The sequence below is a fragment of the Zeus faber genome (assembly GCF_960531495.2).
Source record: "Zeus faber genome assembly, chromosome: 7".
NCBI classification, from domain to species: Eukaryota; Metazoa; Chordata; class Actinopteri; order Zeiformes; family Zeidae; genus Zeus; species Zeus faber.
In genome coordinates this window covers 31,930,905-31,954,371 of record NC_137203.1, presented here as the reverse complement: position 1 = coordinate 31,954,371, position 23,467 = coordinate 31,930,905, and the positions used below count along the sequence as shown (strand labels likewise).

Sequence of the window (23,467 nt, the reverse complement as noted above, 5' to 3'; positions counted from 1 at the left end):
GGGTGTTGTCAATGGACTGTAGGCCACTGCTGATGTCCTTACGTAGTTGTTGCACCTGGTCTTTGTCCTTCAGGCTTGGATCATACCACCTCCCAAGGCTTTTTACAGGCTGCTCAGACACTGTTGGGATTGGGTCTTCTCCGATGAAGAATTTCAGGTCAGAGAGCACTCCCTTCACAATTGAGATGCTTCGTGACTTGGATGGTTTGATCTTCATATGGGCCCAACTGATGTTCTCTTCCAGCTTCCTGAGCAGCCTCCTGGTGCATGGCACAGTGGTGGTCAATGTTGTAATGTCATCCATGTAAGCTCTGAGCGGAGGGAGGCGCAGACCAGAGTCAACCCGCTGTTCACCTACAACCCACTTTGAGGCTTGGATGATGACCTCCATTGCCATCGTGAATGCCAGAGGTGAGATAGTGCACCCTGTCGTCCCTGAAAAGACAACTTGGGTAGCATGCGGTAGGTGAAACTGCCACACTATCTATCTATCTATCTATCTATCTATCTATCAATCTATCTATCTATCTATCTATCTATCTGTCCGTCCGTTGGTCAAATATAAAATATATCTATCTAAAAAACGATGTTGGTAGCAGACTGCTGCCATTAGGAGCTGATCATTCAGTGAACTGGGAAAATGGATCACATTTAAGACTATTTCAAACTGGGCTATACAAAAAATGAAATTCATAAGGTCATAATTTTCATGATTACGAGATACTAAGTCCAAATTTGGACTTAATATTTCATAATTATAATTAAGCACCTCATAATTTTGACTTAGTAAGTCATATTCATGAGATACTCTTCAGATATTTTTTAAATTTTCTAGATTCTCTTTTTGTTGCTGGCGGAAATGGCTTCCATAGGGAGACTGAGCGTCGATTGGAGAAAAAAAAACAAAAAAAATAAATAAAGACTGAGCGTCGATTGTCAATGGAGTTGCCAGATCCGTAGAATTTCCGCAAGAAGATCTATAACGGTTGAAATACGACGGGTGGTATCGTATAACATTAAAGATGCCAGATTTTATATATATATATATATATATATATATATATATATATATACACACACACACACACATATATATATATATATATATATATATATACATATTTGTATTTATATAATGACAACATCATCACACACACGCAAAATTAGATATACATACATACATACATACATACATACGTACAAATATATATGTATATATGTATGTATGTATGTATATATATATATATATACCACACACATATACATATATACATATATGTGTATATTTATATATGTATATGTGTGTGTGTGTGTGTGTGTGTGTGTATATATATATATATATATATATTAAAAAAATAAAAAACTGGGCTACTTTCACGTTTTTTTGGAGCGGTCTTTTGAACAGTATTTGGGGCTGGAAATGTTCACAAGGTCTGGCAACCCGTGATTACGTGTAGTTTGTTAGCTAACCTGTCAAAACGACACAGGCAAACTAATCTGGTTTATAGACGATGACAACTACGACGGCGTAATATTTAAGCCGTCGGACTAGGACGATATATGTACCGACCGATGAAAACGCCATGGACTGAGCTATGTCTTTTGGTAAGACGAAGGCAGGTTGGAGTGAGCGGAATGGCTAATGTTAGCTTCCATTGGACGATGAGCATCATTGCTATGGCTCGATAAACCCACAGAGCTAAGCAGCTGGTTCGCAATCTACACCAGCTATACCACCTTACCTCCGTGCACATAGTCAGTAATGACAATAGAATTTCTTATGTCTTGAAACACACAGTGGCTAAAAGAGATCACAATGAGAGCTGTGTCTTAAGCCTGTAGAAGTAGAAACGATGGCTGCGTCCGAAACCAGCATACTGTTTTGTAGAGCTGTCACAATTATTACATAATCGCCTAATCGCGAGTATTTGCGCTGATCGATTGAGATACCACAACATAAAATGTTTCCACCAAATTTCAGGGGAATTTAAACCAATGTTGAAATAAATACAATGCGAATTAGGTGAGTTTCGTTCAGTTGGGTAGAAGTAAAGTGAACTGTCTACCTAATTGTTAATGTCCCAATGTCGAAGACAGATAGACAGCTCTTCTGCAATAGGTAAATGCTGTTATGAGTTTATAGATTGATAGTGGAATAAAACTGTTAAAAAATAAACAGTCAAATTGTTAATTGCAATAATTTGTATGGCAATTAATCAGCAACTTAAATTTCATGACACTTTCAACACTACTATGTATTACATACTACTATTTAGTATGTGAACTTGTTTAGTATATATCAAATAGTATGTGAAAAGTTCCAGGTTGACATATATCATCTAAGCTGTGTCTTATGTGTCATAGTTGAATAATATTTAGAAAGGCAAATTTGTGTAGGCAGCATGACATACTACATCTTGTGAGCTAGGGCACTATGCAAACACTGGACACTATCCTACAATTAATTGGGATGATCAATATTTTGATGCAGTGTTGTCATTAACTATCCAGACGTGTAGGATGTCTGAGAAGCCATCATTATATTTACTTGCATACTAAAACATACTGGACGATAGTAAGAAGATGTAATGTGATGATGTAATGCTATTTACTGTTAAACATTCCTCAGCATTAGACCATGAAAGCCTCCTGCCTGTTTCAAGCTTGAGGGATGTGGAATCAGGCTGTGCTAGAAAGCTGTCATTTGTTTTTCCTTTCATTGTTTGGATGTAATTTGTAAGAGAAAATATTTACAAACACCAAGTGGTGTTTCGTACACGAGTATGACCACAGAGAAGGACAGGTGGCCGTTCATTTCCTCACTCACAATGACTTTCTCTGTTATCGATTTATTTTTTCTCCAGATGTAGCAGAATGGCAATTATAGCCCCGTCTTCTTTAGGACTCTTCTGCCGCGCAACACATCGTTTTTCCATAAACAGCGAATATTCTTCCAACCTGCACAAGTAGGTCGACGACGGGTGCGGGCTCCCCGCCAGCAAGACCTGTCTATTTTCAACCCGAAACAAAAAGGTAGACAGCGAAAGGAGATGTTTGCCAAACTGAAAAAGAAAATTGCAGAGGAGGCTGCCACCGCCCCCCGAACCGGTGTCCGTATTCCCCGCTCTATCAGTAAGGAATCCATCACCTCAGTGGGGGCAGACTCCGGAGATGACTTTGTAAGTACTACCACCGAGGTGGGGGTGTAAACACCAGCTACAAGTGAAATGGTTCTACTGTTTATCTTTAGTAGTGGCTGGTTAGCTTGCATACTCCTGACATCGCCTTGGTTTGCAAGGTGGTGCGGGAAATATGTAAAATATGCTCTGGTTTTTAAGCATTGATCAACATTTGATCAATATATACTCAATATATGTAGGCTTGCCGGTGGATGGTCAGTTTCACTGTCAACCTCTCAGCCTATATCCTGGCTTGCTGTTGCCAAGTGGCCTTCCCTCAACAACCTCTTCAACCTCTATCAATTGTACCGTGATATCTTACCTATAATGAGGCCAATTTTCTTTCATAAGATTCTATTGTTGTCCATCAGACACAAAATGTTGCCGAAAAGGACTGTTGGTCCAGAAAAAGCCATCCAACTCTGCACAAGAGAATTACATAAAAATATAAAAAATTCAAAACAAGTGATTGGTGGTTTGTAGGCATTGGTTGGTGATTTCCAATTGTTCTGATGCTGTTGTTCTAAACCCTAATGCTGTAGTCCATTTCTTGAGTGCCCAGTGTTCGAGTCCATGTCCTATTCACCAAAGCAAGAGTCCCATTGAGTCCACAAAGCTCAGAGTTAAGTCACAGCACCTCTGTGAGTAAAAAGAAAAAAGAGCTAAAACCAAAATATTGCAAGTAGTGCATCTATTTAATTCCAAAGGTAGTGCTACATTTCTTTTTAAAAGTACTATTATTTTTAGGACAGTTTCAGGAGCTTCTTTAAAACAAGGAACACACACAAAACACATTTGGAATTTGCATAAATTCTAGTTGTGTAATAGAGATGCGGCTGTGGTCATCCCTCTCTGGGTACAACTGAAATTTATAAAGAATGCACTGAATGCAATGGAGAGCGGTTCATTTTGTGTGGGACAGAGACGGTGGGAAGCGTAATGTCGTGTGATCCGTCTGATCCATCGTTCCACTGACACCCTTGTCCCCCTAACCTCTTAACTCATTTTCCACCTGACAATATCAAATGTACAATTGTTAAAGGATAGGTTCTCTATTTTTAAACCCGGGCCTTGGTGAAATGTTGGTTCCCAAGCGACACATAACCGCGAAGGCGCCACCTTCGCGGAACACTTTACTACTAACCAGTATTTTAATAAGGCCTGGGTTTGAAGAACTCTGAGCCTGTCTTGCCTTGCCATGCCTTTGTTTTTCATGCCCTGCAACCCTGCCCATTATGTGCGGGATTGAATTGCAAAGAAGGCGGGGCCGTGGTGCAGTGAGCAGCACCTGGGTTTGAATCTTGTGCTTTTTGTTTGTGCGTTCCTTGTTTCCACGAGTTTCCATGTGTTTCCTTCGGCTGCTCAGGTTTCCTTTGACCTAGCAGGTTGGACTATAAATTGCACTGTAGGCGAGTCAACAAGAATGTGCGTCGACACCTTGCATTGGCGTAGCATTGCATTCAGGGTGTCTCCCCATCTCCTGCACATAGCCAGAATGTATTGTTCAATATCTTAGTATTTCCAAGGATAGAGGGGAAAGTAAACCTCTGCTTTAAAGCTAATGGGAATCGTGTCACCTCCCACAGGGGAAACCCCGGCTCCCGAGGCTGTTTCTCTGCTCTCAGTTGCACTCTTGCTACACTGCAAGGTGAATTATTTAGCATTGGCCTGAATCATTGACGAGCAACTCTTGAGCAGACGTGTATCATTGTATTTCTGGCTAATCAACATAAAAGCACAACACGACGCTGCAATGTCACTGAAGCTATACAGTGTTTTGAGTATCCCTAAAACCCCTCCTAGCGTAAGCAGAGTGCACTGGCCGGTCGACTCATAAGGCCTTCTCATCTGTATCCCCTCCCCAAAACCAGGCCTCCGATGGTAGCAGCTCAAGGGACGACCTCTCCTCCCAAATCCTCAGACGCAACGATCAGATTCGTAAGCTGGAGGCCAAACTGTCCGGTAAGACACGCCATATAAATGCCCCTGCCGACCATGTCCAAATGGCAGCAAGTTTATACAAATTATAGAATGGAAACTGGAAATGTTGGTACCTTTTACTCCTCAGTGTTCACATCACTTATTTGATAGTTTGGGTTTTCTGGTGAATCTTTTGGCCTCCTCCAGACTTTTTTTTTTTTTTTTTTTTTTTTTTTTTTTTGTATTTTTGACGTTTTTCTGTTGCTTCCGTACATTCTCAGTGGAAATGGCATTGGCATTCAACGAAATGTCAAATTTCCGAGCTCCTGGTAAAGTGGTAAAACGGTTTCCCATGTTTACGCCCTTCTTCTGCCTCTTTGTTTGCGAGTCAGCTGGTCGCTAGTTTCAGTTTCACTCTCAACTTTTATTAGCTAGTACTAGAATAGCTGTACAACTAGGCTCAGGTAGAACATTGATCAGCCGCAACATTACAGGTAGACAACAACTGATAGGTGAAGTGAAAAACATTGCTCATCTTGTTCCAATGGCACCTGTCAAGGGGTGGGATAAATTAGGCAGTAAGTGAACAGTCAGTTGTTGAAGTTGATATGTTGGAAGCAGGAAAAATGGGCAACCGTAAGGATCTGAGCGACTTTGACATCGGCCATATTGTGATGGCTAGACGACAGGGTCAGAGCATCTCTGAAACGGCAGGTCTTGTTTGGTGTTCCCAAATGCAGTGGTTAGTACCTCCCAAAAGTGGTCCAAGAAAGGACAACTGGTAAACCGGCGACAGGGTCATGGGCTTATTGGTGCGGGTTTCGAGCGAAGTCTAGCCTGTCTGGTCTGATCCCACAGAAGAGCTACTGTAGCACAAATTGCTGAAAAATGTAATGCTGCCATGATAGAAAGGCGTCAGAACACAGTGTATTGCAGCTTGCTGCGTTTGGGGCTGTGTAGTCACAGACTGAGTGCCTAATGCTGACCCCTGTCCACCGCTGAAAGTGCCTACAATGAGCACTTGAGTGTCAGAACCATACCATGGAGCAATGGAAGAAGGTGGCCTGATCTGATGAATCACGCTTTCTTCGACAGGCCACTTCGAGGTGGCCTCTAAGAAACAAATGCTCCTTTTTCCCACTATAAAAACTGATCACTCCCTTTTTGTGGCATATGTACGTGCCCCCCCCCAACTTTTTAATGGTTAAAGTCCTCAGGCAGCATTTTAACCACAATGGTTTTCTCATCTTAAGAAAATCATTTTCTTTTCCCGCCATTTTGTCTCAACTGTGTTTTTTCTTTTGTTTTCTCCCCTATCTTTTCCACCTCTGTCCTTTTTTCTTCTTCTTTGTTACCGACATCTTGCCTGTTCCCTCCCTCTGTTTGTGTTTTCTGTCTGTCTGTCGGTTGGTCTGTCTCTCTCTGTCTGTCTTTCTGTGTGTGTTTATATTTCTCTCCTGTGGGTGCCCATCCCATCGCCCCATCCTCCCCACCACACTAGACTACGCAGAGCAGCTCCGACTCATGCAGAAGACCAAGGAGAAGCTCGAAATTGCGTTAGAAAAGCATCAGGATTGTACGTACCTCTCCTCCTCCCCGACCTCCCTTCCTTTCCATTTAAGCCCCAGCCCCTATCTCTCTCCCTCTCCCTCTCTCTCTCTCGCGCTCTGGCTTTCTCTGATTTATCTTCCGGGTTGTGGGTCTATGGTCGCTTAACACTCACCTTCACTTCCCTTTACACCAGGATCACATTCATTCCAGCCGCTCATGTCATTTGCCTTGGTAGCAGTGGATGCATCCTTCTCTCCTTCATAACACATGTGCATACATAGCACAATATGAGGTTTGACTACACTGGGTGCCAGGCTTTTCTTTTGTCACTCGCAGCTCATTGCTTCATCCCTTTTGCTCCTCTTATAATAACACGCTCGGCTTTGTTAAAAAAAAAAAAAAATTATGAATAAATATTCTGTCAGAAATCGAAGCTTCACTTTCCCACAGCTACTAACCACCATCCATTTGATTTCTCTGTCTCTTCTCTTCCTGAATTTCTCTGACCACTTCGACTCCTCACAAACCACATCTTTTCTTTTTGTTTATCTGCTCAGCGTCAATGAGGAAGCTTCAAGACCAAAACGAGTCACACCAGGCCAGCCGAGCCAAAATGGCCGAGGGAATAGCTCTGGCCTTGGAAAAGAAGGAACAGGTAAATGCCTCCGGCCTTTGTCCGTCATGCACATCAGGACTGTTTTCGACCAGTTCAAGCAGGAACCTATGAATGACAAACTCACGCAGGCGCTGCAGTAAATCAGCACATCAGATTTTTTGACTTTTAAGCTGCTGACTTTGCATTGCTTTACATGACTTCATTTTGTCCAAAGCGACTCACTATAAGTAGAGCTATCATTGTCTTCAGTAAGAACAAATATCATTGGTTATGCTACTTCCAACAAGCGTAGACGCAGCCAGTCCAGAGTAAAACTATTACACGAGAATCATATTTTCTGACGTTTTAAGCCGACGATGTTCCATTTGGCTTCAAAGCAGCAGCTTATGGGCTATCGGCTTTCGCTTTGACAGTGCGTGGGTGACAAGATTAGATGCCTACTAAACTTATAAACTCAACCCAACAGACAAGTAGGAAAGTGACACAAAAGCATTTCTTCTAAGTATTCTATGATGATTAAAGCCACACTTGTTGTAAATAACAGTCCAATGTATGAGCTTCATTTCCGCATTCAGGGGGAGAGACTGTTGCCTGACTCTTTAGCTTACAGTTAAACTTCCCACGATTTGCTCAGTGGGCTCTTTCACCGCTGTGATGATGTCTTTTTTTATTTTTATAAGAGCAGCTCGGTCAATGACACATACCAGACTGTGCGTGACATCTGTCCTGTCAGCAGGGCTGCATCTAGCTCTCCTGGAAGGATTAACGACAGCGACTGTATTTTGTGACAATTGCTCTCGTACACACTGCAGTCACCCAGTCCTGAGTGTCACTCATTTTCCCCCTTCTTTGTTCCAACAGGAATGGATGGAGAAACTAGATGTCCTAGAAAAGGTAAGTCCCTTCTGTTGGCATTGTCAGCATCCAGTAAGTTGAAGAACGCCTGAGGTTGATCCTTTATATAATGAGCCAAATGATTGGTTGGCTGTTTTGGAGAGGCTCTTGGTGCTTGGTACAGGCGTAGTTGGTGTGTGTGTGTGTGTGTGTGTGTGTGTGTGTGTGTGTGTGTGTGTGTGTGTGTGTGTGTGTGTGTGTGTGTGTGTGTGTGTGTGTGTGTGTGTGTGTGTGTGTGTGTGTGTTAAGAATTTTAAATGATATATTCCAGGAGAAGTCTGACCTATCAGCGAGGCTGGAGGAGATGACAAAGCAGAGCTTGACACTGTTTCAGAAGAGAGACGACCAGGACGAGCTGGAGGGCTTTCAGCAGCAGGAGCTCGCCAAAGTCAAACACATGGTAAATAGAAACGCACACTTTGAATGCACACTCTGAAATAAATACATAGGCAGAGTGTCTAATTTTTACAAGGAGATGCACGTATAGGAAAATACTTCTGATATTTCAAGCGTTATATCAGTTAAATAAGAACAAACCAATACATCCATCAAAATACTTCTTCCTTCTTGAACTGCAGCTTCTAAGGAAAGAGGAGCTGCTGAGCCAGCGGGAGAGGGAGGTGGAGCAGAAAGAGACTGAGCTGCAGGCGGCCAGGCAGGGGCTTGTGGAAGCCCAGAGGAAGCTGCAGGTGCTGGGACGGGAGCACGAGCAGTGCCGCCTACTCAACGTCGAGCTGGAAACGGAGAGGTGAGACCCTGAGTTTAAAGGCCACCACCCGCCATTTTCACTCCCTGCTCCCTGATTCGTTTTTTCTCCAAATATATTGCTGTTCGTCATCCCATGTCATGTATTTTCTTTCACACTGGCAAAGTGTCGATTGTCACCAGCGCAAGGCTACTAGCTAGTGTCATTAGCATCTGTAGCAAGCGTATCTATCGTTTGTGAACAAGAGCTTGACATTTTCAACTTTTGGTTACTCGCTGATTTTGTCAGAAATGTATGACTGTGGAATCCATGTATATTGGAGCAGGGAGTACCGTAGAAAAACAATAAATCAATCAAAAACACATAAATTAAAACAATAACAATAATAACCTTTATTTGTACAGCTGCTTTACATTATTAGAAGCCCATCAAATAATAACAACCAAAATGCATTCACAAAGTAGAATAAGAAAATGATTAAAACAATGAAATTCATTATAGATATACAAAATTGCATAAAAAAAAAATCCATAAAATATATATATAGATTTTTTCTCTTTAACGACCCTTTAACCCACCCACCCTCCGGACGTCGCTGCAGAGAGGAGCTGCTGGTGGTCAGAGACGAGGCGGAGAGAAGGATCGCTGAGCTGGAGAAGAGAGGCCAGGAGCTGCAGCTGGTGATCCAGCAGGTGTCTGAAGACTTCCAGAAGGTAGGTCCAGGTGGCAGAGGGTGCCGAATGTTTTAGCGACGTTCTTTTGCCAATGATTCATGACACTTTACACCCAGATGGTGTGTGTGTGTGTGTGTGTGTGTGTGTGTGTGTGTGTGTGTGTGTGTGTGTGTGTGTGTGTGTGTGTGTGTGTGTGTGTGTGTGTGTGTGTGTGTGTGTGTGTGTGTGTGTGTGTGTAGTCACAAGCGTTGGTGGTGTCTCTGGAGAGCTCCCTCCGTGCCTTACAGACTGAACACGACGCCCTCAGGTTGCAACAGCAAAAGGTCAGGAAATAATAAAGAACATAAAAATGGAAAAACAAGAGTCTTAACACTGCTTTGAAATACCCTTTTCCCACTGGCCAAAAACCGGCTAACATCCGGCATTTGTCATCATCGGGAAAGGTAACTATCGGGTCAATTGACCCTGCAATAGACAGGTTTTTATCGGCTCTGCCTCCAATCGCCAGTGATGTAAGCACGACACCCGGGTCAACCCGCTAATTTTGGCCCCTATACCTGCGCGATTTGTGTTGAAATTCTGGACGTTGTCACATAAATAGACAGGAATATCCATGTATCTTTCATCATTTCATACCCCGCCTGGCTTAGTCACTCCAGCACCACCCCAATCCGGTCTCCGAATCGGAGGAGTGTCTCTACTCCCCGTCGCCAAAGGACCAGTGCGGTTGGAGCGCGGGTGCCGCCGTGGATACTCCATGCTGCTTCTACTGTAGTGTTGGTTCGTTCACGAACCATCCGATTCTTTTGAATGGTTCAAAAAACTTTTTTTTCCCCAAGTTTTACATTTTTATGTTATGTTGTTTGTTTGTAGTTGCTGTCTCCTCTACTGTTTTGTTTCAAATCACACGCCCCTTTTCCAGCGTGTTTATAACATCGAACGGGACACACCGGCATTTGTCCTGGCAATGGGAAAGGAGTCAAATGCCTATTTTTAGCGAGTTTCCCGGAGTTAAAAAAACCTGGGTAATACCCGCTAATTTTGGTGTAAAAACAGTAAAACATTCAAGCAGGGGTGGAAGCACTCAGCCTATTGTAATTGGGGAGAGTTTTTTTTATTGTCAAGTATTGCCAATTGGCCCTTTCCCGGACTATCTTTAGGGATGTTGTTCTTTTAAATGTTATTGCCATATAATGATTGTGCTGATAAAAAATGTTGAGTTGAGACTGAGGATTCTCTTTCAAATGCTGTATATTACTGGAGACAAAGTTTCTAAATATTTTAAAAGTAACTTAATACTGTGAGTTATTTGGGTGTATTATTTTTAAATATTTTACTTAATACTTGATTATTCAGTTTCGTCGATACTTTGCCTGTATCTCGGCTCCTCCAGGCTGCAGTGACAGAGGAGGACAAGGAGTGCATGCTGGCAGAGCTCAAGGCCAAGGTGAGCTCCCTGGAGAGACGGCTGCAGGGGAACCTGAGCCAGGACGAGCACCTGCAGGAAATCTTCCAGGAGGTAAAGCAGCCACTGACTGAGTCGATTGCGCTTGTTGGGGGTCATCGGGTATCAGTATTCAGCTGCCAAACCAGGCATGTTCACACTCTCACGCTTTCACCCCAGAAATGCACCCTGGACCAGAGGCTGGAAAAGGCCCATGCGAAGCTGCGGGAGGTGCGGACCAATCATGCAGACACTGTCAGCTCCCTGGAAGCCCAGGTGAGCACTGCTGACTGATATCCGAAAGCCCTAGTATTTTAGTCTTTACTATTTCAGGCTTTTCTCTATAGTATACCCAGTTGTAATGAGAAGTGTATTTGTGATCCTCTTTATTAGCACAGTACCTTGTGACATGAGGTTGCGTTATTGTATTTTTACTCCTTGTCCTCCTGTATTTTTACTTAACTTTAGTAAGATGCTATTTTCATTGAAATTGGCCTTTATCCAAAAAGAAAATGCATTTGAACACAGTGTGAGCAGATATGGTGATTTAAAAGAAAGAAAAATAAAAAAAGTGTATACAGGTACTCCTCACTCAACGACCTACCTGTTTAACGACCGTTTGGACTTAAGACCAGTGTCCGAACAGTGTGTGTGTGTGTGTGTGTGTGTGTGTGTGTGTGTGTGTGTGTGTGTGTGTGTGTGTGTGTGTGTGTGTGTGTGTGTGTGTGTGTGTGTGTGTGTGTGTGTGTGTGTGTGTGTGTACAGTGGAACCTCGCATTACGAGTGTACCAGGTAACAAGTAATTTGTTCCACGAGCCAAGGCTCGTGCAAATTTTTGTCTTGTTTTACAAGTGGAAATCCACATTACGAGCGAGGTTCATACAGCGACCGCTAGGCTCGCACACACTCTCCCGACAAGTGTAGCCACCGCTCGCTCAGTTCACACAGATATCTCGTTGTGGAACCATCCCTATTGTGTTTTCCCAGTATTTTTCTTTTTGTTTTGTGCGTTTTTGCTTGATAAACATGAAAAAGGAATGTGTTTAGTGTAACTACAACTTTTCTGTTTTAAAACCTATAAAAAATGATTTTTGGGTGGTTTTTGGGACTTGGAACAGATTAATTATATTTCAATTAATTTCAATGGGGAAAATTCATTTGTAAAACGAGCATATCGTAAAACGAGCTCGGCATGGAACAAATTAAACGTGTGTGTGTGTGTGTGTGTGTGTGTGTGTGTGTGTTTGTGTGTGTGTGTGTGTGTGTGTGTGTGTGTGTGTGGCATATATATATATATCTCTCAAATTTTCCAGTAGCGTCATGCTCCTTCCAGCACACCTACGCATACAGTATATCCTTTTTTTTTTGTTTTGTATTTCCAGATTGCCAAAGTCAGTGGCAACATCACCGAGCTGCAGACGCTTCTTCGTCACAAAGACGACTCCTCTAAAGCATACATGGAGAGAACGGACACCCAAGTAAGCACCAAAGCGTAGAAGGGACATTGTTGCTACGTCTGATATTACTTCCTACATAATGACTTTTGTCCCACTATTTGAGCACATTACAAATTTTAACATACTAAACACTAATTAGGTGTGCTAAATTGTATGGTAGTATGTTATTCCGGTCTCCACCTTTTTAATGGGGAATATGTTTAGATCACATGATTTGACACACTCAGGATCTAGTGCAAGACAGATTATACGTTTATCTGTACAAAATGTAAATGTATCGATTAAAAATACGATGTCTATATTTAACAACTTTCATTTAGTATAGTTGACGTGAATTGCTGTCATAGTATGCTCAATATGGACAGATCTGACAGAGGCGTCTGCGTATTCTCAAAGAATGGCCATAAATATAATTGGACCAAATCAGGTGATCTCGATGCGTGATCTATTTTTGGGGTGGCGATGACAGCGAGGATAGTGCTCTAGATGCAGACTTTTGCAGGTGCAGAAATAAACGTATGACTTGGTCTCTGATATTCATTTGGTCCAGCACCTGCTGAGAATTGTTTTTTTGTTGTAGTTCAAAAAAATAATAAATCTTTTGCACAATCGCTTTGTTTTTGTTTTCCTTCCCTGTTGCCAATCACAGATAGCAGATTTGGAACAACAGGTGCTTGATGGCAGTGAGGGACTCAGGACTGCGGAAAAGGAACTAATTGAGAAAATGGAGCAGATGAATAGACTGGTGAGTATAGTGTTGCTCAAAGCGATTTCATGCCTTGCCAGCTGGAGAATGCGAAACCCACTTCATATACCATTTTTTCATTTTTTTTATTTAGGTTGGTTAGGCCCTTGACTTTTTTGCGGTCATACATTTTGATAGTGATTATGGTGAGGGTTGGGTATAGAAACTCAACACAGCGGTATAGTATAAAATCAGTCATCATTTGCCAGGTCAATTTCCATATACCAGGAGTAGGAATTAGTTCTGGTGTGGTTTGGTGCATTACACTGTAGACCATTACCATTTAAAAAAAAAAAAAAAAAAAAGAAAAGTAAGGGGTGTGGCGATGGGGAAAGCTAGTGTAATGAACACTGACGGACTACGGGAACGAGACTGAGGACAGTGATGAGATGAGATGTATAAATGTATATAGTGTTTACAGTGTATATAGTGTATATATAGTGTATTTAGAGGGTGATGCGCGATGAGATGCTTGACACTGAGATGCCGCGCATGCGGCGCGCACACAGTGGTATTGTACGCAGTGTACAGTACTGACTGGTCAGAACTGGTCGTACGTCAGAACGGTCGTTTAAACAGGTAGGTTGTTAAGTGAGGAATATCTGTATTACAGTATGTACAGTGTAAAATCAGTATAGTTTTTCCTTTTTTTTTCCCCACAACTTAAACAATGATATTCAATTTTATTTGTTTTTATTTATTTATTTTTTTTAGCTGCATTCGTATAATAAACAAAAATGATAATTAATCAGGATTTGTTCATACCAGACTAAATATTAATTGTGATAACAGTTGCAACGAACAAAAAATTAATGTACTAAATAAAATATATATAAAATAATATAATTGTGAAAGAAGAAAATGGAGGTCAAGGGAGGGAATATGTATCAGGGAGGGAATGGTCTATAAATGCAGTGAAATGAGTGTGTTTCTTATGTATGAAGAGGAGAGAGGGAATGGGGATGATCTATCACATACATGGTCAAGAAAATGTTCTTTAGTATAGTTATTTTTTTATTTTTGTTTTATTTGTTGATTTAAAAGCAGTGTTTGACCGGTAGTTCAAAACGGTAGTTGCATTGGAACTCGGTAGTTCCAATGCAAAAAATAAATTACAATTAAATCATTAAAGAACCTACTGTACTGTATATATCACGGTCAAGCTATCTGAAGGGTTGCTGAAACTTTTCTGACGATATCCAACCCATATCTGACGAACAGAGAAAAAATAAATAAACACCACACGCTCGTCATTCACGGGAGCATGCTGTGATTTTCCTCTGATCTGTGGCTTTGCTCGGCGATCTCCAAAAACCTTTCAGCGAGTGGAAAATCAGGCCAGAATCATGTAGTCTGAATTTGACAATAGTTGATGCCTTTTTTCCAGACACTCGTGATGTCATGGGTTACACTCCTTTTCTTACAGCAAATCAGATCAAATTCAGCTTTGGAAGCCACACCTGCCAACTTAGCTGAGCTATTAATTGGCAGTTGTGGAGATGATTGAGATGATCGTGGATACAACTACAGAACTCACAATATTGGTCATCGACACATTATTTTACGAACATCGACTCTGATTTATGATTTCTCGTCCTTTGGTTAAACTGCTCCTGTGTATTGTGTGTGCGTCCAGCGGGTGGAGTGGGCCGAGGAGAAGATCGTGCTGGAGGAGCAGTTGGCATTGGCGCAGAGATGGGGTGGAGAAACCGCTCAGAGGCTGGAGGAGCGGAACGCTGCTCTGAAGACTGAGAGAGATACGCAACAAGCAGCTCTGCATTGCAGGATTGTGAGTCACTCTACTTGAGTTGTTTTTGTATGTTTTTTCAACAGATGTTTTGTCAAACAATTTTACTGTATATGTTACTTACCTCGATATAACTCCATGTACTGTGCCACTCACCTTTATCAGAAGTTTCTGTAGTCACTATGGAGAACAAAGAGTTTCAGATTTTTCAGTGACTGTTGACTTCCATTGCTTTCACAAACAGTCAATGAAAACATACTCTGACTGAAATATGAAGCATATGAAATGACTACATAGTGCAGTTTAGGCTATCAGTTATTGACGCAGAAAGTATTTTTCACTGACTTCAACACTGGAGTACAGTAGATAAATTCTAGCAGGCTAGCTTTGTTTACAGTCTCAACAATACACAGACAACATTTACATTTAGTCATTTAGCAGACGCTTTTATCCAAAGCGACTTACAAGGGAGAATAACATTCAAGCTACATTGCGACAGAGATTAGTGTAACAACAACATTCGTGTAACAATAAATACTGCAAGGTGGTGCTAAGTAATTGTAGGTTAGGACAGGAGGTACTCACTGAAGAGCTGGGTCTTCAGGTGCTTCTTAAAGACAGAGAGGGAGGTCCCCGCTCTGTTCATTTTTGGCAGCTCGTTCCACCAACGTGGAACTACAAATGAGAATAGCCTGGATTGCCGTGGCTGTATGGCCGGCAGAGCCAGGCGACGCTCATTTGACGAGCACAGCATCCGGGGGGCAACATGTGCTCTTACAAGAGCATTTAAGTAGGCGGGAGCATTCCCAGCAATCACTCTGTAGGCCAGCATAAGAGACTTGAACTTGATGCGGGCGGCTACAGGTAACCAGTGGAGCTCCATGAGCAGCGGAGTGACATGTGCCCTCTTTGGCTGGTTGAACACCAGTCGCGCCGCCGCATTCTGTATCATCTGTAGTGGCTTCACCGCACAGGCCGGCAAGCCTGTTAAGAGGGCGTTGCAGTAGTCGAGACGGGACATCACCAAGGTTTGTACCAGCAGTTGAGTGGCATATTGGGTCAGGTACGGCCTGACTTTTCGGATGTTGAGTAGTGCGAAGCGGCAGGACCGGGAGACGGCGGCAACATGGTCCGAGAATGTCAGTTGGTCATCAATAATGACACCAAGATTCCTTGCAGCCTTGGTAGGAACAAGAGATAAAACATCAGAATACTCCCTGTATTCTGAATAGCCTACGTTGTACTGTACTAGGGCAGGGGCATTTAGCTATAGCCATAGTTGAGAACATTATAATTGAGACCAGGAATACAAAATAATCTTTATCAAAATTTATTTAATGGTATTTTCACCATAAACAAGCTGCTGTCATTTTCCTTTTCCTTTGCACTGAGCCAATTGTTCACACAAACAAGACTGTTGACATGAAATGCTATATTGGAAATGTAGAAACGATCAATTATTTTCTTGCAGAATGCCTGACATTCCTAGCGGGTCAGATTGGAGGCCACGCACCCCACATTTGGAGCCCCTTGGATATAAAAAAAAAAGTCTAACATGAAGTCTTTTTTATTAAAATGCTTGTAATCAGATTGTTGGTTAAAAAAATATTGTCCTCAAAGAGTTGTTGCACTTTGAAAACTGGAGGAGACATTACTAACCAGGAGAATGGTAGTCAATGTTTTAACAAACGGTAGAGTCCCAGCAGGTTGTAGCTGCTTTCTCTGTCATTCAAACATAGTGTGAAAAAACAAAAACAAAAACGGGTGCGTTCTTGGAAACTCTGAAAATAGCGTCATCAAAAAACATGTTTTTATGTAACCCTAACCCTAATTTAAATAAAACAAAAAAACTTGATTGAAATAAACATTATATTTAATTATTGTAAAGAGTGTGTGTGTGTGTGTGTGTGTGTGTGTGTGTGTGTGTGTGTGTGTGTGTGTGTGTGTGTGTGTGTGTGTGTGTGTGTGTGTGTGTGTGGCTCTCTCTGTTGTATTATATTTCTATTTATTATATTTCTTTTTAGCACATTTCCTACGTCCCTACATGCATATTAGGCTGCTCCAAAGTTGGGGAAATGCGTACTAGGCAGTCCTTCTATGATTCTTCTGTGATAAACAGGAGCAGGACTTTACAGGCTCTTTAATCTAGGCCTATTAAAAAATAAATTAGAACAACAGGGACCCCTTTTGGACAATTATTATCCTTTTTGACCGTTACAGAGATCAGTAGCGTTACAGAGATCACATTTATTTTTCACTTGCTCAATCGGACAACTGCATGAGGCATTCCACTTGCCCAAACACAGAGTTTACTTGCCCCGGGCAAGCTTTAATGTCGAGCCCTGAGAAGCTTCAGGTAAAATTAGTACCTGTATATGGACTTGTATCAAAGTCAGTAGTGAAGTTCCAATTAAAGTCAGATATTTTCTAAACCGTCCAAATCACTTTCAATCTTTCTGAGGGCTCGGAAGCTGTTTCAATGTGTATTGGTCTCATTTTTTTCCCCCCATGCTGTCCCATGTAATTCCGCTGCCTCCTTGTCCCAGAGCGAGTTGGAGCATGAGAGAGCGTCCCTGCTGCAGGGAAGGGACGAGGCAGACGAGACCCTGGGAAGGCAGGCAGAGGAGCTGCAGCAGGCCATGGTCGGTGCACGATTTCCTTTCCCTGACACCAAGCCCGTCTCATTGACCTTGACTTGCCGAGTTCAATCGGCAGATTATTGGAACAGTCAAGATGCACCCTTTGGCTAATTTAAGCAATTAAGTGTTATCGTTCATAGACCAATTTGTTATTTTCCTATGAACTTAGAAATCTACAACAAATGGACATTTTAAAAGAGTCTCAAGTAGTACAGCGTAGATTGTAGGAATAATTGTATTTCCAACCATGCATAGAAATCCTCTACAATGCTCCCCTCTCCCCAGGCTGAACTGAGCAGCCGTCAGACTGTGAGCGTGGAGATCGCCAAAGCTCTGGAGGATACCAGACAACAGAAGGAGGATCTCCAAGCACAGGTCTGCAAATGAGCATCTGCTTCATTTATCTCACTGCCTCCCTCCTCAAATGTAAGAATATTAAATAAATGATTAGCTGATTGCATGTTAACAACAGAGATTGGTTCGTGGCGATGCTGAACTGAGGAGGAAGGCCAGAAAAAATAAATGTCAAAACTACTGTAGTACTGAGGGGCCAAACAAGTGTTGGAGCCACATCACAAAGTCGATGGGTAGAAGTGTTTTAATAATTTACCAAGAGGGAAACGTAAGAACTGTCTCATCATGTCAGAAATAACTAACAAAAGACCATGCAAAGTTGCTTCAGAGGAAGACATTTTATTGTTTTTTCCATCATATTGCAGCGTTTCTAACCACTGACGGGATGTAAATCTCTTTTTTTGTATGTACTCTTTTATTTTTCAAAGCTGATACAGTGAAACATGCCATTGATAAAATAATAAATCCTAAATGTATATGAAACTATGCATGAATTGGGGGAAAAAAAACAAAAACATATACACGCATACATCTTTATACACATATGCATACTAGGTATGTTAAAATGTGTAGACTAATGGACCGACTGTCACCGGGTTCTTCGTGTCGACAGTAAAACATTGAATTGAATTTTTATTTATTTATTTATTTATTTTAGTTGGAGTTTCGCTTTCTCAGAATCCTCGGAAGGATTTTTATTTTTTTGTGCCCGCTATGTCAACTGCCTCCTGTCCTGTCCTTTAATGGATGCACACATCGCACATAGCAAAATTTGGTTTTATTTCAGACGCTGCTTTGTCATCTTTTCGCTATATCATGTGACTGCCATCCAGTGTGGGTCAACCACGCAGTTCTCTCGGGTTTTTATACTTGAATATGAAATTCATTATGATTTATTTATTTTAGCCTACATTCGCAAATGTGTGCAAAGACATGCATTGTTGATTCAGCAAAATGCTTTCATTTTCAGACATCATGTAAAGACAACTAATTTAATTTATTAATAATAACAGGTGATTGCTTTGAATTTTACAATATTGTTGAATGAAAGTTGGCATAGGCGATAGGCCTAGCCCAAAACATAAAAAAAACAAATTTCAGACCGCCTTAAGACCCCCTTGGACCATACCATTATGCTGAGCATCGCGCTCCCCAAAGTGGACCCAGGAAAGCTGGTGCAGCTCAGATCAGAGCGATCTTTTTTCCAAACAAAGCAAATAAGAACAGTGTGTTTTAAATTGTGGGTTTATTTATTTTACTGCTCCATTTTATAATTCAATTAAACAACAAAAGCCCTGTGCATAACCTGTCCATCTTGATTATGCTTCAGACCGACTGTACATCACAGTCATCATCATTCTTTTTGAGGGCAGGATGTGGAGACCGTCTTGAATAGTGATTTTCATCATAAAGTCCCTACTTATTTTATAATAAAACATTTAAAATGCAAAATATTTCCCCTGTTCCCACCAGGTTGAGGATTTGACTATGTCTCTTCAGGCCTCCCAGCAGGAGCTGGCTAGCATCAGAGAGCAGCTAACACTGAGAGAAGACACCCTCAAAAGCCTCCGAAATGGTATAAAATCTTATACAAACAAAGAATTTATCATCAGGGCTCACAGACTTCTCAATCACCCTCTCAAAAATGCGCTGTTTAAACTACTTGTGTGTACTGATCAGATATAATTCAATTGTATATTATTTAATTGTATTGTATTATGTTATTGTATATTGTCTGTAAGCGCCGTCACCATTATCATCATAGTTATCTGATTGCAATCATTCAAGCAAATTGCTCAAAATTCTTATTCCACAATCACGTTTCCATCCAAATTCAAGGGAAATTTAAACCAATGTTGGAAATGTCGAAATACATAAAATGTGAATCGGGTGCGTTTCCATCAGAGTTGTTGAGGCAAATTAACTACTGCTACCCTAATCTACCCATTTTTTTATGTTCCAATCTTCAATGCCAATAAATGGCTCTTCTGCAATAGGTGGACATGTATTGAGTAATTGTATTGTAACTGTAGTTGTTGTTGTAATTATGACAATTACCGGAGTGTTAAATAATAAAATCACTCTCAACTTTTTCATATCTCTTATCAGTGTGGATAAGTAACGTTCTTTCATTTGCGTGGTGGTTGCAGAGCTGCAGATCGCCAGGGTGTCATTGTCGCAGCTGCGGGTAGAGCTGGAGGGGCAGCGGGCGCAATACGAGGAACGTGAGTCAGACAAAGACCGACAGCTAATCAGCCTCAGAGAGGAGCTGCTCAGCCAGACACAGCAGCTGGATTCCTGCCAGGCACGGGTCAGGACAAGGATCTCACACACACACACACACACACACACACACACACACACACACACACACAGTAGACACTCTTATATGCTTTGGAACCAATGTGTAGTAACTGGGTTCTTCTGTATTAGACTTTCACTACTTGGCCTAATACTTAGACAGGGTTCTTAGCAGGTCCTTGAGGTGCTTGAATTTTGTCCCCAGAAATTTGTTCAAAAAGTATTGGAATACCTTGAAAATAGTCCCTTTTGTTCTTGAAAAGTCCTTACAAAAAAAACATGGTAATTGAAAACTTTCCCTCTGGTTTTGTTATTCTAATTGTAATGTAATAACATTTTTCCAGAATCACTTCTTAACGGTAAAGATGATGTCAGGGAGATGTACGTTTAATCCAGCATGGTTGGAAATAGACACACACTCTGTGTGTGTGTGTGTGTGTGTGTGTGTGTGTGTGTGTGTGTGTGTGTGTGTGTGTGTGTGTGTGTGTGTGTGTGTGTGTGTGTGTGTGTGTGTGTGTGTGTGTGTGTGTGTGTGTGTGTGTGTTTGTGTGTGTGATCTTACGTCCAAGTTTTATTTAATTAATCCACCAAGTTTTCCCCTCTTTTAGATGATTAATGATGAAGCACATAACAAAAAGGAAGTATTAAAAAAAAAAATACAGAATCTTGTAAGGCGATCAAAATAAACAGTCATTAATTTATTTATTTTTTCCATTCTGAGAATTAATCACGTTTTCAAACTGAAGCAGGGTATAGCCGTTGAAGCTAGCTTTCGCTTAAAGACTTTAGCCATTTAATTGCTAATTTACATGATATATTCAAGACAAACTGCTTTTTAATCAATTGTTTTGTTCTTTTTACTCACTGAAGTACGCATAGCATGTAGTTTGTTCACTATGACTATCCTTGCACTTTCTGCCTTGCAGCTTAATATTTGGTGAGCCACATTTTTTTGGCCGATCCCTACCGTTTAATGACTGTGTCCAATCTTCTAGCAGTGGGCATTTCTTTAATTCTACTTTAATAGCGTCTCAGCCTGTATGTCCTGCTCCGCCCTCCAGATATCCTTCCTGGAGGTGGAGGTGGAGACCCTGAGCGAGCAGCTGCACCCTCCAGAGGTGTGCGAGCCGCAGCAGAACGGCAGTGTGACCACAGACGACCTGAACCACATTCAGAAGCTGAACAGGGAAATGGAACAGCAGCTTTGTGACAAGAACAAGGTCCATATTTACTTTTTTTTCCTTAATGGGCGCATAAATATATATATATATATATATATATATATATATATATATATATATATATATATATATATATATTTATTTTTATTTATTTATTTTTTTTAATTATTTTTTGATGATAGTGCGAAGTGTTTTGAGTGCATGCATGTAGGCAAGCAGTTTTAACATTTAATCCATAGGGCAAATTATTCATTTTATTAAAAAATTACTTGTACTTATATATTTTTTAGCTTGTAACTATTGCAATGTTACTAGAAGCAATTTAGACGATTTTTATGAGATATCAAATATTTGCCTGGGACTAGTATATATTCCCATTATTACTAGTATTAGTCCAATTTTACTCGTCCCTATTTACTGAGTACTAGTACTTAATCATTTGGGACTTCTGCCTTTTATTTTACTACTTACTAGTAACATTTTTTTGTTTTACCAGTTCATGTATTTTTCAGTCTTCATGAGAAATTACAAGTCAAAACAGCTTGTTGATAGTTTAATTTCAAATGTGACTAGTAACATTTTTAATGTTTCTCATAACAACAGGAAAAGGCACTAGTCACAAATGAATAAGTACTATTATTATATTAATATTAACTAGTAATATTGGAATAGTTATTAGTAACTGTTGGAATAGCAACTAGTAACTAAAATAGAAGTACTAGTGACTAGTTATACCAGTGACAAGTTCATCCTATGGATTAAAACGGTTTGCCATAGGCTTGTGGGATGAATGCATTTCAGTCTAAATCACATATTGGAATTTTATGTTTATATGTATGCGGTGGCACTTGAGCTGCCATGCGTGACGTGGCCCGGGACGCACAGGGCTTTTCTTTTGTTTCGTTCAATTAGGAAACGTAAATAAAAAATGATATTGCTGCCCCCTGAAAGTCAACGAGTCAAATCATCAGTCAGAAACCAGTCAGTCGACTGAGATTCTTCAAGTCGATCAGTTGTTTTTTATTTATTATTTATTTTTTTCAGTCAGTGTGCATTTCAATAACAGGATAAAACAGGTAGAACCTTACAAAATGTACAGGGGTAACATTTCAATGACAAATTATAAATAAGGGGAATCATAAATATCTTTTTGTGTGAATTGTCTGCATCCGGACGCAAACACGTTTCTCCGTGCCCCGGTCCTCGAAATAAAACAAGTTAAATCAGTGTGGGGATGGGGTGCAAAATGGGCACGGCTTGTAAACTCGTACTCTGTGCGTACAACCCAGAGAGGGACTGATCAGGGAGAGAGTCACGGAGAGAGTGTCCCTATTACACACGGTTTCGTTCTTTACACATGTTTTGTTCCGTAAGGGAAGAAAGAAAAAATACAAATTGGTGCCTGACCCATCCCTGGCTCGCGCATTGCTAGCATGCGCATCGCCTGTACTGTTGGAGAGGGAGACAGGTACGAATCCGATTCGACTGACAAAATTCTGAGTGGGGTACAGCCCTAAAAAATAATAATCTCAAACCACAATATTTCTATTTGTCTGGAGAAAGGGGGAACGAGCTGCTTATGCGGACGTGCCGGGTCCAATCAAATAGGTGCCGGCCCCAATCTGGGAGGTTGTTCCAGCAGGATCACGCACAGATTAAGCCATGGCTCCACTTCCCCCACAGCACAGATGAGACGGGCCAGTGGTGCACCCGCACCTCGGCCAGCGCGGGCCGGCCCTCACTTTCATTGCACCACAGGGTTTGTTTCACCCTCTGAGTCACACGCGCAAGCCTATTTGTCAGGCTGTGAACATCTGGTACCTACAGCGGTAGCAGGGGGGTGATCCTCACACTGTCTCTCCCCACTGGCTGTGGATTGAGTGCTTGCTGAAGCGGTGTGGTCCGTGCAACCTGTAACTAACCCCTGTAACCTAGGTGTATATTATATTTGCGTTTGTCACATAAACCGCTATTGAAACATGACGAATAAGGTTAAAATTTGTCCGGTAAAATAAATAAAATATTTTCAGACACCGGACCGAGTTTTGTGACAGTGATA

General features: G+C 41.3%; 1 protein-coding gene across 2 annotated transcripts in view; it reads left to right on the top strand.

Annotated features, from left to right (window-relative positions):
- The first annotated feature begins 1,511 nt into the window (after window positions 1–1,511).
- The window catches only part of golga1 (golgin A1), a 31,911-nt gene continuing 9,955 nt past the window's right edge, over window positions 1,512–23,467 (top strand). Inside the window, exons 1-20 of one of the 2 annotated variants that reach the window (XM_080003207.1) lie at window positions 1,512–1,605; window positions 2,865–3,179; window positions 5,051–5,141; window positions 6,601–6,675; window positions 7,208–7,305; window positions 8,128–8,160; window positions 8,432–8,560; window positions 8,739–8,908; window positions 9,468–9,579; window positions 9,780–9,863; window positions 10,934–11,059; window positions 11,165–11,260; window positions 12,367–12,462; window positions 13,091–13,186; window positions 14,823–14,975; window positions 17,480–17,575; window positions 17,858–17,947; window positions 19,400–19,502; window positions 20,077–20,237; window positions 21,289–21,447. In XM_080003207.1, the coding sequence (XP_079859333.1) occupies window positions 3,051–3,179; window positions 5,051–5,141; window positions 6,601–6,675; window positions 7,208–7,305; window positions 8,128–8,160; window positions 8,432–8,560; window positions 8,739–8,908; window positions 9,468–9,579; window positions 9,780–9,863; window positions 10,934–11,059; window positions 11,165–11,260; window positions 12,367–12,462; window positions 13,091–13,186; window positions 14,823–14,975; window positions 17,480–17,575; window positions 17,858–17,947; window positions 19,400–19,502; window positions 20,077–20,237; window positions 21,289–21,447 (2,097 nt within the window). In that variant the 5' untranslated portion in view covers window positions 1,512–1,605; window positions 2,865–3,050. Of the gene's footprint in view, window positions 1,606–2,013; window positions 2,120–2,864; window positions 3,180–5,050; window positions 5,142–6,600; window positions 6,676–7,207; window positions 7,306–8,127; window positions 8,161–8,431; window positions 8,561–8,738; window positions 8,909–9,467; window positions 9,580–9,779; window positions 9,864–10,933; window positions 11,060–11,164; window positions 11,261–12,366; window positions 12,463–13,090; window positions 13,187–14,822; window positions 14,976–17,479; window positions 17,576–17,857; window positions 17,948–19,399; window positions 19,503–20,076; window positions 20,238–21,288; window positions 21,448–23,467 lie in introns of those variants that run through there. The other variant, XM_080003208.1, reaches the window with a different exon arrangement.